Here is a 14,719-nt window from a genome sequence, read left to right as displayed (position 1 = left end):
TACAAGTTGAATATTTTACTGTGCACATTTTAAAAAATGTATAGACTGGCCTAAACTCTGGACTGATGAGTTTGCTTTATTTTATTTTATTTTTTTTTATTCTTGGGAAATGCTATTCAGAAGTGAAGAGACATACAAGGGAACAGATTTAGTGGCACACCAGGCTATTTTTTATGTCTATTGTCATGCAAAGCTGACTAAATAGCTGAATCTAGCAAAGCTGGAAATGTAAGACTGTAGCCCACTGAAGGAGGGGAGATGGGAGGAGTAACCTGGCCAGGAACTGAAACTTGCAAAACTGCTCCTTGTGAAAAGTCTTTTTTTATCTCAGTAATTTTTTGACACTTTTGCAAGTTTCTTTCAGTGAATGTGTAGTACATCAGTAGGAACAACATTTGTAAAACTCAGAGCATACCAGTCAATGACACATGAGCTGCAGACTCTCAAACTTGGCAGTTTTTTTCAGGTGTTCCCATTCTAAGTGAATGGAAGTCTAGTCTGACAACAAATGGTAGGACTATTTGTCCTCACAGTCTGCATTATGGGACAGATTTCGTTTTCCAAAGGAATCACCATGTCTGCCCCCATAAGGGCAGACAAGAGTAAAAACAAAATAAAATTAGGAATGAGTACTTATTTTGCTGAAGGCAGCTTTGGGAGGTGTAGTAAATCATGGCAAGATAAAAAAAATATATGTTTTCCTTCATCATTTGCCCATAGTGGTCCTTTAAATGTAGCTTTTTTCCCTACATCTTTTACTGTTTCTGCCTATTTTTCTCTTTTATTCCGTCTACCTACCAGAAATCAAACACTTCCAAATCAGATATGAGACTTTTCCTCACTGTGGGTAGGTGATATCCTACCACATCTTCCAGGACAAAAGCTATCTGGGGGTGTTGTCATCAAAGCAGTCATTGAGAAGTTAGTCCTCTATTGGGCACTCTGGCAATGAGAACATTTATTTAAATAAGCTAACCCTGTCCACTGCTGGTGATGTGAGTACTTGCACCACTGCAAGGGCCACCTATGTCCCTGTATCATGCATGTGTATGCGCATCCACAACTGGCTGGCTATCATCAGTCACTTGGGTGGTCATGCCCATACCTGCTTCAGTACAGCCCAACCACTCATGACCTGCCTCTGCCCATCAGCTGAGGCCCACTAACCTCCCCCCTCAGGACAGACATGACCATCTTCCCTTGCCTGTGACTGCAAGCACTCAAGCTGCTACTCGATCTTGGGCACTAGGTTCACCATCGAACTTGGGCACTGGAGTCATCAATGCCATAGCCAAGGCTTTCATCCTTTTATGCCAGCAATGTGGGCTACAATCTATTTTTTACATCTAAATGAAACTAGTCTCACTTTAATAAGATAAATATACTAAACTTATTTTACTTTTTATTTTTTGTTTTGATAAAACATCCAATTTGTAGAGTAACCAAAGTGAAATTCTGAAAACTGTGACGCTTATTAAAAATCTTATCTATAAGGTTTTGCAAGTATAAATAAGAGGAAGAATGTGTAAGTTAAACAATTAGTGTTGTTTAAATTCAAGACCTTAAAATCTCTAATGGCTATAGAAGCTTAGTAGCACTGAAAGTGCCAGTGCTGTATCAAATGAAATCATGTATCCATTGAGTGGTGCAGTGAACGTTACAGTGACTCCAAAGTATGTAAAGGGACACAGAGGTAAAATGAAGGTTGTATTACAATTGGCAGCTGATGGTTTACTACACTGACATTCCAATAGCAGCTAAACACAGTGTCTATGGGCTATGCCAGCTGTCCACATGCTGTCTAAATTGTATAGATACAAATAAAAGTGTTATGAGCTTATGAAATACTTTGTTAATACATTTTACTTAAATCAGAGATGATTTTATAAGAACATTTCTGTTATAACATGACAAAGTGGGACTGCTTCCTATTTTTGAAAAGATGCTAGGCTTCTAAACAGTACTTTCGAATCACAGTATGTTGTTATAAGATATATTTTATCTGCGACTAGATGAAACTGAACATTTTCCAAAGAGAAAATGTATTATTTTCCACAACATTTCCTTTCTTAAGGCAACAAATGATAATGGCATACATTATAAGTAATGAGTCTATATTTTAACAGGATTCAGAATTGCATTTTGTAAGATAAAACTCTGGGATTCAGCAAGGCTTTCTGCACTAAGAAAGCCTTTACTCACAAAATGTCCATCATGTGATAAGTCCAGGCTATTCAGAGACCATTCTTCTGCTACAGCTTTATTTGTGCACTGGTCAGAGTGCACACTAGGCTTGCCACCCCTCCGTTTTTTTTCCGGACTATCAGGAAATCAAACTGATTCTCCGGTAGTCCGGAAAACACTGTACAAACTCCGGTATTCTGTTTCAAAAAGGAAACAGACTATCGGAGTTTGTAAATCGGCTGATTTACTATGCTTTTTTTACAGAAAAGCATAGTAAATCAGCCAAAAGCAGACGGCGGGAACGAAAAAAGAGGGCGTTCCCGTTGAGTGATGCTGTCGTGACATCACAAAATAGGAGGTATGTTGGCGGGAGAGGGGGTTGGGGTGGGCGGGGTTACTGGTGACGCGAGGGGTGTGGCTTTGCTCCGGTTTTAGCCATGAAGGAAGGTGGCAACCCTAGTGCACACGTTGGTCTCACTGGCAAAGCCACATGTTAACGTGGCAATCTGAGGATGCAACTAATTAGCCATGTGCTCCTCACAGAAATGGCACCAGGACTGGAAAAGGGAGGTATATCAGTTTTTGTCACAAGAAGGGAAATGTGTTAACCATTTTTTGATGGCATATACCAATCCAGTCCTATACATGGATCCAGCTTTGCAGGGTGATTCATGGGATGTGCAATAAAGCCGCCAGTGTGTGTGTGTGTGTGTGTGTGTGTGTGTGTGTGTGTGTGTGTGTGTGTGTGTGCGTGTGCGTGTGTGTGTTCGAATTTGTCTGTCTGACCGTGTGTGGGTGTCTGCATGTGCATGTGTTGTATATGCTGGGAGGTACCCATATAGTTATGATGCATGAGCTGAAGAAGAAACACTAGAGCGACTGCGTCTGATAGCACTGTGCAGTGCTCTATTCAGAGACACGGTAATTAGCTGTTAATGAGGTGCTACTCAGTGCTCTATCTTGTCTCTGAATTGGAGATTATCACTGTTTCACTTGCTGGCAGATCCATGTTACCCAGTTAGTGCTGGTGGTGATAATAATTTTGACTCTTGGGGATAGATTCTAGTATTAGCTGGGGATGACTGGTTTGGCAATAATTTATATTACAAAAGAAAAATCAGCTACAAGGTTGGTAAACACTGCAAAAAACCCACAAACAAATTTATATTAAAAAAAATCTATGTTAGATTTGTTGCTCAGATCATCTATGTCAAGTATGATTCAAATGCAAATGATCTCTTAATTGCTCACTTCAACTTGTCCATAGTGTGGTTCTGTAATGTTAATTAGTGCTAATTAAAAGTACGACATACAACTGAGTAACATTAGTCTAATTCAAATGTTGTTTTAGATGTTGTAAGTATCAGCTGTGGAAAATGTAGTAATTAGTGATAGCAGTCACTAACAGTGATAATTGCATAGAAATGGCTGACTGACTGTAATGCCTACTGCTGTAAAACAGAAAAATAGTTTCTAAAAGGTTTCCAGGAAGATATTTGATGCCTTAAAGTAAACAGTGTCCTGCAGGCAAAAACACCATAACTTGATGTTTAGTTACAAGACGATGCAAAACATGTCAGTATATTATAGTAATGGTACAAATTGCAGAAATGAGGTTCCTTCAAAAAGCACCTAGGGTCATTCTCCATGACAATGTGATGTCTTTTAGCCTGAGCACATCTGAAAGTGCAGCCAGTGGACCTTCATTTAGAAAGAAGTCGGGTGATATGGTTTGGCACCTTGTGAGAATGTCTGCTGTTCATCTTCCATGGGTAGTGTTTCAGTATGGTCAACTGACAGGAGACCCCAGGACAGACTCAGGATACATTGCCTGCCTTGTAACATTGGGATTCCCACAAAATGGGCTGGGAATTGTTGACGGGACTAGGGAAGCCTGGTCTATCCCATGGGTTGCTACCATACTAAGATAATGACCCTCACCAGAACCAACTAGATTTGAAAATGAATGGATGGATGGATGGATGATCTGTAAACTAAATAGTTATGCTGTCTGATGACCAATTTCCAGTGTTTTGAGAAATATGTCTGTTCAGACAGAATATATAAATTCAGGATTAGTACAAGCGACAATGTAGTTTCAGACTGCACAATAAATTTCTGTGTGGCAAACTGTTGTTATTTATATTTATGAGATGTGAAAAATGACTAAGCAAGTTAAGAATTTATCTTCATTTTACATAGTAAGCATAGTCATTGGGAAGTATTACGTGGTCTTGAATAAATAAATCATAGTCTGTTACCACTGATGTCGTTTTTGGTATGTTTTAAGCTGCAGATTTTCTGTCATTGAAATCTAGTGTCACATAAACTATTTGTATATTTAGAAAACTAAAAAAAAATGCTATCGTGTTAAAAATTTAAAAATGTATTCTATCTTCAACTGGTCTTTAATGTATTTCAGATTTTTCTAACCTGGGGATGCCTTTAACTAAGGAGACATCATCTGAAAGTTTGCACAAACTTACCTAAGATTCCCACTAATAAGGTTACTACATATGACGACTGCTTGGTAGGCAGCATGGAGGGATGGAGCACTGAATGAAACGTGAAACGTTCACTTTTTATCATGCTGATCTGTGAATCGTGTATTTCATGCATTTCTCTGTCAGCAGCCGTAAGCTTCTCTTTCTCTGGAGAACATCTAGGCTTTTCATAGGCAGAAACAGGCTGGTATCTGCAAAAGGAAAGATGATGAGTTAAGAAATTATTTAAAACCTTTGTACAGTTTGCAGAACACAAGGATAACTAGAGTTAATGATAATTTATTAAACTTAAGAACAAAAAGTGTTCGTTACCAACACTTATTAAGTATCACATGCCTAAATGGTGTCTGCAAGCATGTGGGTCATTGTTTTAAATGAAAGTGGCACCCTCCAATGGCGTACATTTTAATTTCCACTGCTGCTGTGCATGGAAGTTACTAGATACAGCCTAAGGGAAATGTTTGTCCACAGTAAAGGTCTAAATGATTTTAAAAGGAGTCTGTTACATTCCACAATACAACACTGTTTCACTAGCTGCTATTACTGGTAGATGTTGGTACTAGCCACTGTGGTTTCTTGAAGCAGCCAACCATGGTAGCTGCAGAGCTCTAAGCTTCATCCTGAATCTGCTATTTTCCTAGGAAAACAGTTGTGAAAATTCCAAACAACTGAAAGAAAAGCATAGACAGGAAAGGAGAGTGCAGGATGGGAGCAAAATTAAAGAACGTTTAAAAAAAAAGAAAAAAAAAACGTTCAAGATAACATAAGAAAGGTGTTTGGAATGTTCAAACTAATAATGGGGAATATAAAATTCCTAAAAGAAGTTCTAACTGACAGCAATTAAAGCTGGAAACAGTCCAGGAGAAAAAAGCTCAGAATACACACAGCAGAAGACCAGTTATCATCATGCATTGTAAACATGTCATTAAAGGAGCAGGACATGACATTTTCAGGGAGTAAATGAATGCCTTTGAGAACAATTCACAGAGTTAAAATGGCAGATATGCAGAAATCAGGACGTGGATTGAGGGTGGAACCCTGCTATCATTCTTTCAAAAAATAATACTGCAGTCTTTATATCCTCCCGAGTAGCTGTACTGTATGTCTGACTGGACTGGGGAAATTCTGTGGGAATCAGGAGGTACAATACTATTCATAGGTTCATAGGTTCATACTAGGCTATCTGCCCGAGGGCATTTACAAGCCTAGCCCATCGTTTTGTGGCTTACGCCACCCCTTAAGTATGGGGAACTATACCCATTATTTTGCTGTGCCTCTGTCGAGCAGTGACACTGAGGTAATCCCTGGGGTATATTTGCGATCTCCCATCCATTGGTCAAGATTTCTCTTGAACAAGGCCAGCGAGGTGCTCTGCCTCACATATACCGGGATTTTGTTCCACAGCATAGGGAGTCTTTGGGTGATGAATCTATCCCTCCAGCACGTCCTATTAATAGCCGTGTCGAGGTTTAAGTCTCCGCCCTTGTGGCTCTGGTGGATCTAGATTTTTGAGGTGAAGCATATTCATCAAATCTGGGTTTGACATGGCCTTGTATGTTAGGCAAAGGTCACCTCTGAGCAAGCGGTAAGCGACTGAATAGAGCTGGAGTTCTTTCAGTCGGGCAGCATAGGACAGATTTTTGAGACCCTTTATCCTTTTGGTGAGGAACTTTTGTGGTCTCTCCAGCTGCTGCAAGTGTCGGGTCAGATACATTCCGAATTGGGCATTGTACTCAATCATTGGTCTAATGAGTGATGAGTAAAGGGAGACCATGACCTCCCTTGATCTAGATGAGAATCCCTTCATGATAAGGTGGGCAATGTAGAAGGTCTTCCTAACTACTTTAGCTACATGGGTGTCGAATGACAGACTACAATCAACCTGGGTCCCCAAGTCCCTGATAACTTCTTCTGTGCTCAGTGGATTGCCACCTTTTGGTAGCTAGGGGTAACCTTGTTTTTCCCGAAGGGTATGACTATGCATTTTTTGGCATTTAACTTTAGGCCATGGCTCTGGCACCAGTTATCCATTTCTGTGAGACCCTTCTGAAGGATATCTGTGTCAGATGTGTTTTCTACTATGGCTCCCAGTTTGCAGTCATCTGCAAACTTTGTCAGCCATAACCCTCCTGTGTTTGCTTGTACTTGGAAAAGTAGATGCCAAACAAGAGTGGGCCCAGGACTGAGCCCTGTGGGACCCCACTTGTGACAGGCTTTGAGTCTGACATGGCGCCAGCAACTCTGACCCTGTGGGTTCTGTCACTCAGCCAGTTTGCAACCCATCTTGTGATGTATGGGTTAACATTTAAGCTGCTGAGTTTTTCAATGATACCCAGTGAGGTATTGTATCGAAGGCCTTCGCCAGATCCAGGTAGGCTGTATGGACTGCCTTTCCCTCATCAATGGCTTTGGTGACTGTTTCAAAAAGTCAACCAAGTTTAAAAGGCATGATCTGCCTTTGACAAAGCCAAACTGGGTTGGATCCAAGGTCTGCAAATTCCTATGTCTTTATTTATGAGGTCCATTATGATCCTCTCCATGGCTTTGCAGATAAGGCTTGTCAAGCTAATAGGCTGGTAATTTCCAGGGTCGGTGGAAGCACCGCCTTTGTGAAGTGGGACCACAGTTGCAGTGCGCCACTCCCTGGGTACATATCCAGAGGTAAGACTTTGATTAAATAGCTGTCCTAGTTGTGGGTTTAATTCCTCATTGAGTTCGTGGAGCACACAGCCGGGGACACCGTCGGGTCCCATGGATGCTGTGTTTTTTGCTTTGGAGAGAGCAGTTTTAACTTGGGCGTTGGAAATGTTTGGGGGGCTGCAATCGTTTGGTATAGATATCTCTCCTTTTGGGGGGGAGGGGGGGGAGAAGTTTGCACTGAACCTGTCAGCCAGTATTGTAAGCTGCATGCCTCTGTGACAAATAAATAGCTAAAGGGTCCAGTGAAAAACAGAACAGTGGGGCAGAACAGAAAACGGATGACAATTCTGCCAGACTCGACAAAAAGAGGTGCATGCACCCTGAGATGAACGCAAATAGAAATGGATTCCAAACAAGGTTGCTGTTTCCTGTAAAAGTGACTGTTCATGTGGAAGGAATGCATACCATTTGAAAAGCCCAGGCAAAGCATGAAATTTCCTCTGAGCTGAGAAGGAGAAATGGCAAGCCAGCTAGCTGGTACAGAAAAACAACTGGAGGAACAAATAAAAATGAGCACAGCTTGCCATGCTGAAAAGGATACAGGGTTTCTGAAGATAAGGAAGAACTGGTGTGTGCCATAAAGAAAGGCTTTGGGACATACACATGATCCCAGGACTGAAACAAGGCAAGGAAGCGAGAGCATTCTGCCAAACAGGGCCATGAGACAAGATGAGCCAGTGAAGAAAGGGCAGCTCAAGTAAAAAAAAATGTCTGCCAATGAACCAGATGCAGAGAGACAAATAACAAACAAAGGGCAGGTGGCAGATATCCTGAGCAGCATAACACAACTTCATGGGTGTTGGAAGATAATAATCACAGCAGACACCTGCAATGGAAGCAAAAGGCACAGGTGTGGGCTACCAAGGAAGAGCCAGAAACAGCTGGGCAAGATGGTCAGAGACTGATGAAAAATGACTGGGAGAATGGCAGCTTGAAGACTTCACAAATACAAGGCACTAAACCAGAAGTGCCAGGCTGTGCATCAGAATGGGCTGGGAGAGACAGGCATGCCAGCCTAGACAAGGACATACAGCTAGCAGTAGGAAATGTCCCCGAGTACAACGACAGGGTAAGTGAAAGCACTTTGGCAAAACTTGAAACACTGTAAGCTAAAATGGACAGAACAGCTGGTAAATTAAGGGTGTTAGTTTACCAAGGACATGGAGGAAAATTTTTGTATGCTTGGATAAGAGCATGGAAGGGTATAACCAACAAGGTCATGTGCTATATTAATATTTATAATGTAATGCCTAGATTGTGCAAGAAATTCAAGAACAAATATAACAACCTGTGACTGAATTTCTGGCCATTTGAAATTGGGGGAAGTGCAATGTGTGGGGAAGGAAACAGGAGGTGAAACATCAAGAAAAGGGATGGAAGAAAGAATAGGGTATCGAGGAAGAGGCTCCAAAGGTCACTGTTGGAACAGAGAATCAGAAGAATGATGTACAAAGTGACAGCAAGAAATGGCAAGGAATCTCAACAATTGGGGGGATGAGTTGGAAAGCAGCAGCATTTGATAGACACACCAGACAACAAGTGGCCACAGGCATAAAACAGAGCTGATACAAGTAGAGAGAGGAAGCAAGGGAGCTGTCTATCATATGGGAAGAGTGAAAGCAAGGCAGGACTAACTGTGTCTTGTAAGTGACTGGACATACAGGGCCACAAAATAATAAAGAGCAAGAAAGGAAGTAAGGCAGTTAATAAGAATGGGTACAACAGAGAGGGGAAGGTGGAAGGGAAGGTAGGCAACATTTATTGACTATATTATGGGGAAAGAGGGTTCTTCAGAATTTTTTTCAAGGTTTGAGATACAGAGGGGATTAAGGATGGCAAAGTATTGATGGGGGAGATTTGAACATGACACTGTATAACAACTTAGGAAAAGTGAAAGAACAAAATATAATCAGGGCAGAAGGAGGGAGCTAGAGGGAGTAATGGAGCTAAAAAATCACATGGAAGGAAATGACAAGCCTCAAGAGGCAATAAATGTACAGGAACAAAAAGGATCAGTGCAACAGAACAGACTTTTTTATGAGAAAGAAAGATGTGCAAGAGTAGAATGGTAGAGATCAGACTAACAGCAGTTACAGAGCTCTCCCCAGTGATACCAAGACAAAAGACAAATATGTAAGGGGAGCTGGAAGTGGGGTCCAATGAAATAAAGAGAAACGAGGAGAAAGGATAACTCAAAGAGGGCAGCCAACAGATCCTAGTAGAAAACCAAATGGATAACAAAGTAATAGAAAGCTCGTGGTGAGATTAATCATAGTGAAGGGATAGTTAATGAAGGAGGCAGGGAAGCAAAATGGGAAGCAACAGAGCATGCTGGACAGCTTATTAGAGGAGCGTAAAATTATCCAAAGACAGAGACAAGATGGGTGGATCTGGAGGATAGTTGCAAGGATAATTACAAATGATGTTATTAGTTAGAAATGAGAGAGACCATAGCCAAGGAGAAAAACGGACACTTGGTGGAAGGGGAAAATACATGGAAAGTGTTGGGTAGACACTAAAGGAATATGCAAATTACACCTTTAGTGAACAGTGAGGGAGGGAAGGCAGACAGAGGATTAGAAGGAGATGGAAAGTGAGGTAACAGCTTTTTTTCACAAGAATATATGGACTCATGCAGGAGGCAAAATGAGGTGTGGAGAAGGGAGAAAATGACAGTGACAGATAATGACAACCCAGACAGATTAATGGCAGAAGAAGGGTGCTAGACAATTAAAGGGATGTAGAAGAGGAAGGCAGCAGACCTAGGAGGGTATTCCCTAGAGTTCTACAAGAGGCTCTGAGATCAGGGGAAAGGACAGAGAAAAATGTCAATTAGTATGACAGATGTAAGGGCAGTGGTGCAAAAGAACAGCAGTAGGTCCACTGATCAAGGACCACTCTAATCAGTACAGATGCAAGATACTGGTGAAGATCCTGGCCCAGGGGCTGGATAAAATGGTGCCAGCACATATTCCGGAGGGACATATGAATTTTGTTAAAGGGAGAATGTTAGTAGAGTATTGGTGGAAAGTCTTCACTTTCACGGATGCATGCATGAGCAAAAATGTGAGAGGTGGTGGCATAGCCATTTTTGACATCAAGAAGGCTTTCGACTTCTCAGAGTGGGAGTTACTGTAAGCAACATTGGAAGGCACTGTCATACGTTAGCAATAAGTACTGGATGAGGAGAAAGGTATATTAAAAACATCCAGAAAACATGTGAAAGATTCATAAGAGAGGATAAGCTGCTAAGGACAGCAAAGGAAAACTTACAATTCAGAACAAAAGGAGGGGTTGGGAGTCATCATGCTTTAAAAGGTACCCAGGAGTTTTCCATATAAATCAATGGCGCACTGAGACAGGGCCCGTACAAGTGGGGAGGAGTAGGGAGGGACAATCAGTGAAGTTAAAACCCCCTCAGAAAGGTAGGGTTAACTGTACAGTGCAGACATTAGAAAAGAGCCTAAGAAGGTTAAGAATATGACTGAAGTGGGGGACTGTTGGTGTGACCGCATCCAACCATCTGAGAAAGAAGAATGGCAACTGGTCTGTGTAACAAAGAGGTGGACTAGCAAATGCTAGACTAGGTCTTAAGTGTCAAACAAGGGGAATGCTATGACACATTGCACCGGAGGATTTGGGAACAGGAATAGGACAGGAAGCCAGAAGGATGGTGTAGAAAGCTACTGATGGAAGTCAAACTGTAAGACACAGGGAAGCATTTCTGGAAGGAGTTGACCAAAAACCCAGAGAAGGATGCTTGGAAAATGGAAAGGCCGGAAACAAAAACAACAAGAAGCAATGACTGCTAGAAACCTAGGCGAGGAACAGGAAATAGAACTACTGAAGAGGTAAGAAATAAATGGGTGCAAACGGAATGATGGAGAATTTATAATGCATGGTATGGAAAACTACGCTGCTGATGAGGGACTTTGATCTGAAGATGAGGCTACTATGTAAGTGGCACTTGATGCTGGCCAGACTGAGAAAGGAATGTAGAATGGGCAGTGACAGATGTTGGAGGTGTGATTAAGACATACAGGAATTATCTACATGTTTTAGAGCTCCATGGAGTTGAAATACATATGTGATATAACAGTAAAATGGAAGAAATTAAGTAATATAAAGAAAAGAACCACTCTGAAGCTGCATCTTAAAGAGGCAATGTAGATCTGGAGTAGGAATGATTGCATTCACAGGCTAGAAGCAGATACTAATTCTAGAAGGAAAGAAGGATCATATCAAAGTAAAAGGAGACTGTGTCCGATATGGATACACGTAGTAGAGATCACATAGTTACCATGTACTAGATATTGTAGGAACTGAAAGAAAAGATTGTCTGAGTGGAGGTAAGTAGGGACAAAGTACAGCCTAAAAGATAATCAAAGCAGTGGAACCCAGGGAGTGGGGTTAGTCCAAAAGGGGTCACCTAGGGGAGTATTGATAATATGACACTGGGAAGGAGGGTGGGAGGTATATATGGGGAAGGAGACTAGAAAGTGATGGAAAAGGAAAGGAAATGTTGGAATTGGTTGTGAGCAGCCATGCTGTGATGCCAAAGTAGGCAGTAGATTATATTTGTCATGGACGATGCACTTGATGGAATACACTGTGCAATGTGACTGGAAACTCAACAAAGATGACATAAACGTCATAGCAACAGATAATATGCACAACTACACAGACTCTAGGCCCTTTTCCAATACATAGATCACAACAGCAGCACTGTTGCTACACACCTCTTCTAGACCGTGTTTTAAAAACAGTTGTGCAAGAACGTGCTTCACACATTTCTCACAGTGATGCTGCACTGCAAAATGCTACACATGTTTTTCCTTTAAGTTTTCTTTCCTAAAAGCACATTTAAACCGTTTAAAGTATACAGTGCTGTACCACAACAACAGCACATAAATAAATAAATATTTTGCTGTAGTTTGTTTTTATTGTTCTACGCATAAAAATTTGTCAGTATTACCATCATAAAATAGCAGCAAAACTATTCTAAGTTTGATCTTTGCACAGTCTGCATAGTTAATGTCAGACGGCTTTGTACACCTTTTTAACTAAATTATGTTTAGGCCAAATGGCACACAGATAACTTGTATCTTATCTAGGAGATAAATGTTAAAATTAACAACTCCAACATCTAGTATCAGAAATGGAAGAAAACTAATTAATGCAGAACTGCCATTTGGCATACTTGTTAAAAATTGAGTCAAACATGTTACATATTATCCTGGATCCCATTAGAGATTCTAAAACTAACCATGACCTATGTGGAATAGGCCTTTTGGTAGAATTATGCAACGAGATCACCCTAACCCAAAAGAAGAGAAAAGTAAGGACAGTTGCATTCTAACTTACACCTGGGATTTCAATACAATTAAAGGCATCTAGGAGAACTGGGCCATCCTCACTGACAATCAGCAGCTTGTAGTGCTTTTCGGAGAACACCCTACTTTTGTATATAAAAACAGCAGAAGCATACATAGCTATGTGGAAAAAAAAGTTAAGGAACAGCAGGGTGACATGAGTACTAAAATCTGTGGGTGACCTATGCACTTTCTGTGAGTACTTGATGTGGTGCGACTCATTTGAGTGCCCCTATCTTAAAACGATTGTGAAATCTTCAGTAGGTGGTAACTGTATACTGAAAAAGTTGTATATAGCACCAAGTGTAATGACTGTTCTGCATTTTATGTGGGTAACACTATGAATAAACTCAAAAGGAGGATTTCAGGTCAACTTCTGACATCAGACATAAATGCCAGAGAAACACCTTATCAAAACCCTTATTAGAACACCCCAGACTTTCTGTTTTTTAATTTAACATTCTGGACTGTGTGTAGATGGATAAGCTTGAAGGGGGCATCAGTGGTGTTTTAGAGAAAAAAGAATTATGCTGGCAGCTGAAATTAAATTCATTCAGAAAACCAGGTCTTAACTACTATTGCTCTACTAAAAGTGTGTTGAATTTACGTAAGTTGCCACACAACCTTTAAAGATTTTTTAGGCAATTTTTGAGGAAATAGTTTTATGCACTAAAGGTACTAAACACACTAAAAAATTAAAAAATGATGTGTAGAATGTTTATAAATGTATATATGCTTAGTTACTTTAACCTCAGTTCTACTTTGATTAGATTTAGTACACTCTTACATCACACCAGAGATTTAAACAGTAAATTCAAAACACACATTTCTTTCATGCTGCTATTACCATAAATTTTGGTATAATTCCCCCATTTAGCATACTGATGTGCACTCATGCACACACCTGCACACTTTTACACATCACCAGTTTACTTCATCCACTGTTTTCTGTATTTTTGTGTGTTTGGTTTTCATTGTATAAACATGTTTTGGGGGCTGTACACATGCAAACTGTCAAGACAAGTGTGTTTTTCCCCCAATTGCAAAGCACTGACATTTTTACTGAGCTGTAAATAACTTAGTTTTGATGCACACTAATACATATGAATAGATTTTTATTGGATATTATTACACAGCTCTATTTTTATTTATAGTGTTCTAATTAGATAATGTTTTTGGTTAGATAGCTATATATGTTTTTGCTTGTATCTATCTAGTTAGCTCTTTTTCATATTGTCCTATGTGTATGATTTTAGTTCTTGTCACATACCTGATGAAGGCCTTACTACAACAGTTAGCCGAAAGCGATATTAGTTAAAAGTCAGTATTTTTATGTGTATGTTATGCTTTTCTTAATACCTGATTTTGGAATGTAGGTTGCACATATATATATAGATAATGTTTCCTTAACTAGAATTTAGTTTGATCTAATCAGTAGTAGTGTGTGGGGGTCGGTACTTGCTGTTCTGAAATTCACTTTTACGGTCCTGTTTATATTGTTTACCTGGAATAGGCTGCTTTAAAATTATATATTTTCCACACTTTACTTCTAACTGGATAAAAGGTGATATGCTTAACATTGTAAAGTATTTCTGATTTTTTTGTTGTTACAGAGGATCACTTGTCTGTGGCGAATAAAGGTTTGTTGCTTTGGAACACTACCCGAGTTTCATGATTTTTGGAAATTATTGTGACTGAGCTCATCAAAGAAGTTTTAAGACTACTATTTTTATGTTTTTTTTATTTCTGTTTTAACGGTTGCTGTCAATTCATAAAACGGTTCTGTTTGAAGGACGCCAATGCAATTCCTTTATGCCTGCTTACTCTATACTAACAAGGCCAAGATGAGAATGTCTTAACCCCTTGTGAATGGTTAATAAGCTCCTCTGAAGTCCTACAGCTTTAAGAAGGCATAAAGTGTCAAACTGAACAATGTTTAAAATCAAGACAAAGAGTCAA

The 14,719-nt window shown here is 40.1% G+C and overlaps 1 protein-coding gene across 2 annotated transcripts in view; it reads right to left on the bottom strand.

The window, feature by feature from the left end:
* Nucleotides 1-14,719, bottom strand: part of SLC7A2 (solute carrier family 7 member 2) — a 1,203,198-nt gene that overhangs the window by 63,064 nt on the left and 1,125,415 nt on the right. For both annotated transcript variants that reach the window (XM_044062413.1, XM_044062412.1), the window contains one exon: nucleotides 4,671-4,879. In XM_044062413.1, coding sequence (XP_043918348.1) covers nucleotides 4,671-4,879 — 209 coding nt within the window. The remainder of the gene's footprint in view (nucleotides 1-4,670; nucleotides 4,880-14,719) is intronic.

Source organism: Protopterus annectens, chromosome 2.part1 (assembly GCF_019279795.1).
Source record: "Protopterus annectens isolate FY-2018-M chromosome 2.part1, PAN1.0, whole genome shotgun sequence".
NCBI lineage: Eukaryota > Metazoa > Chordata > Ceratodontiformes > Protopteridae > Protopterus > Protopterus annectens.
Note: the sequence above shows the minus strand (reverse complement) of the source record. Positions and strands in the feature narration are given on the sequence as shown.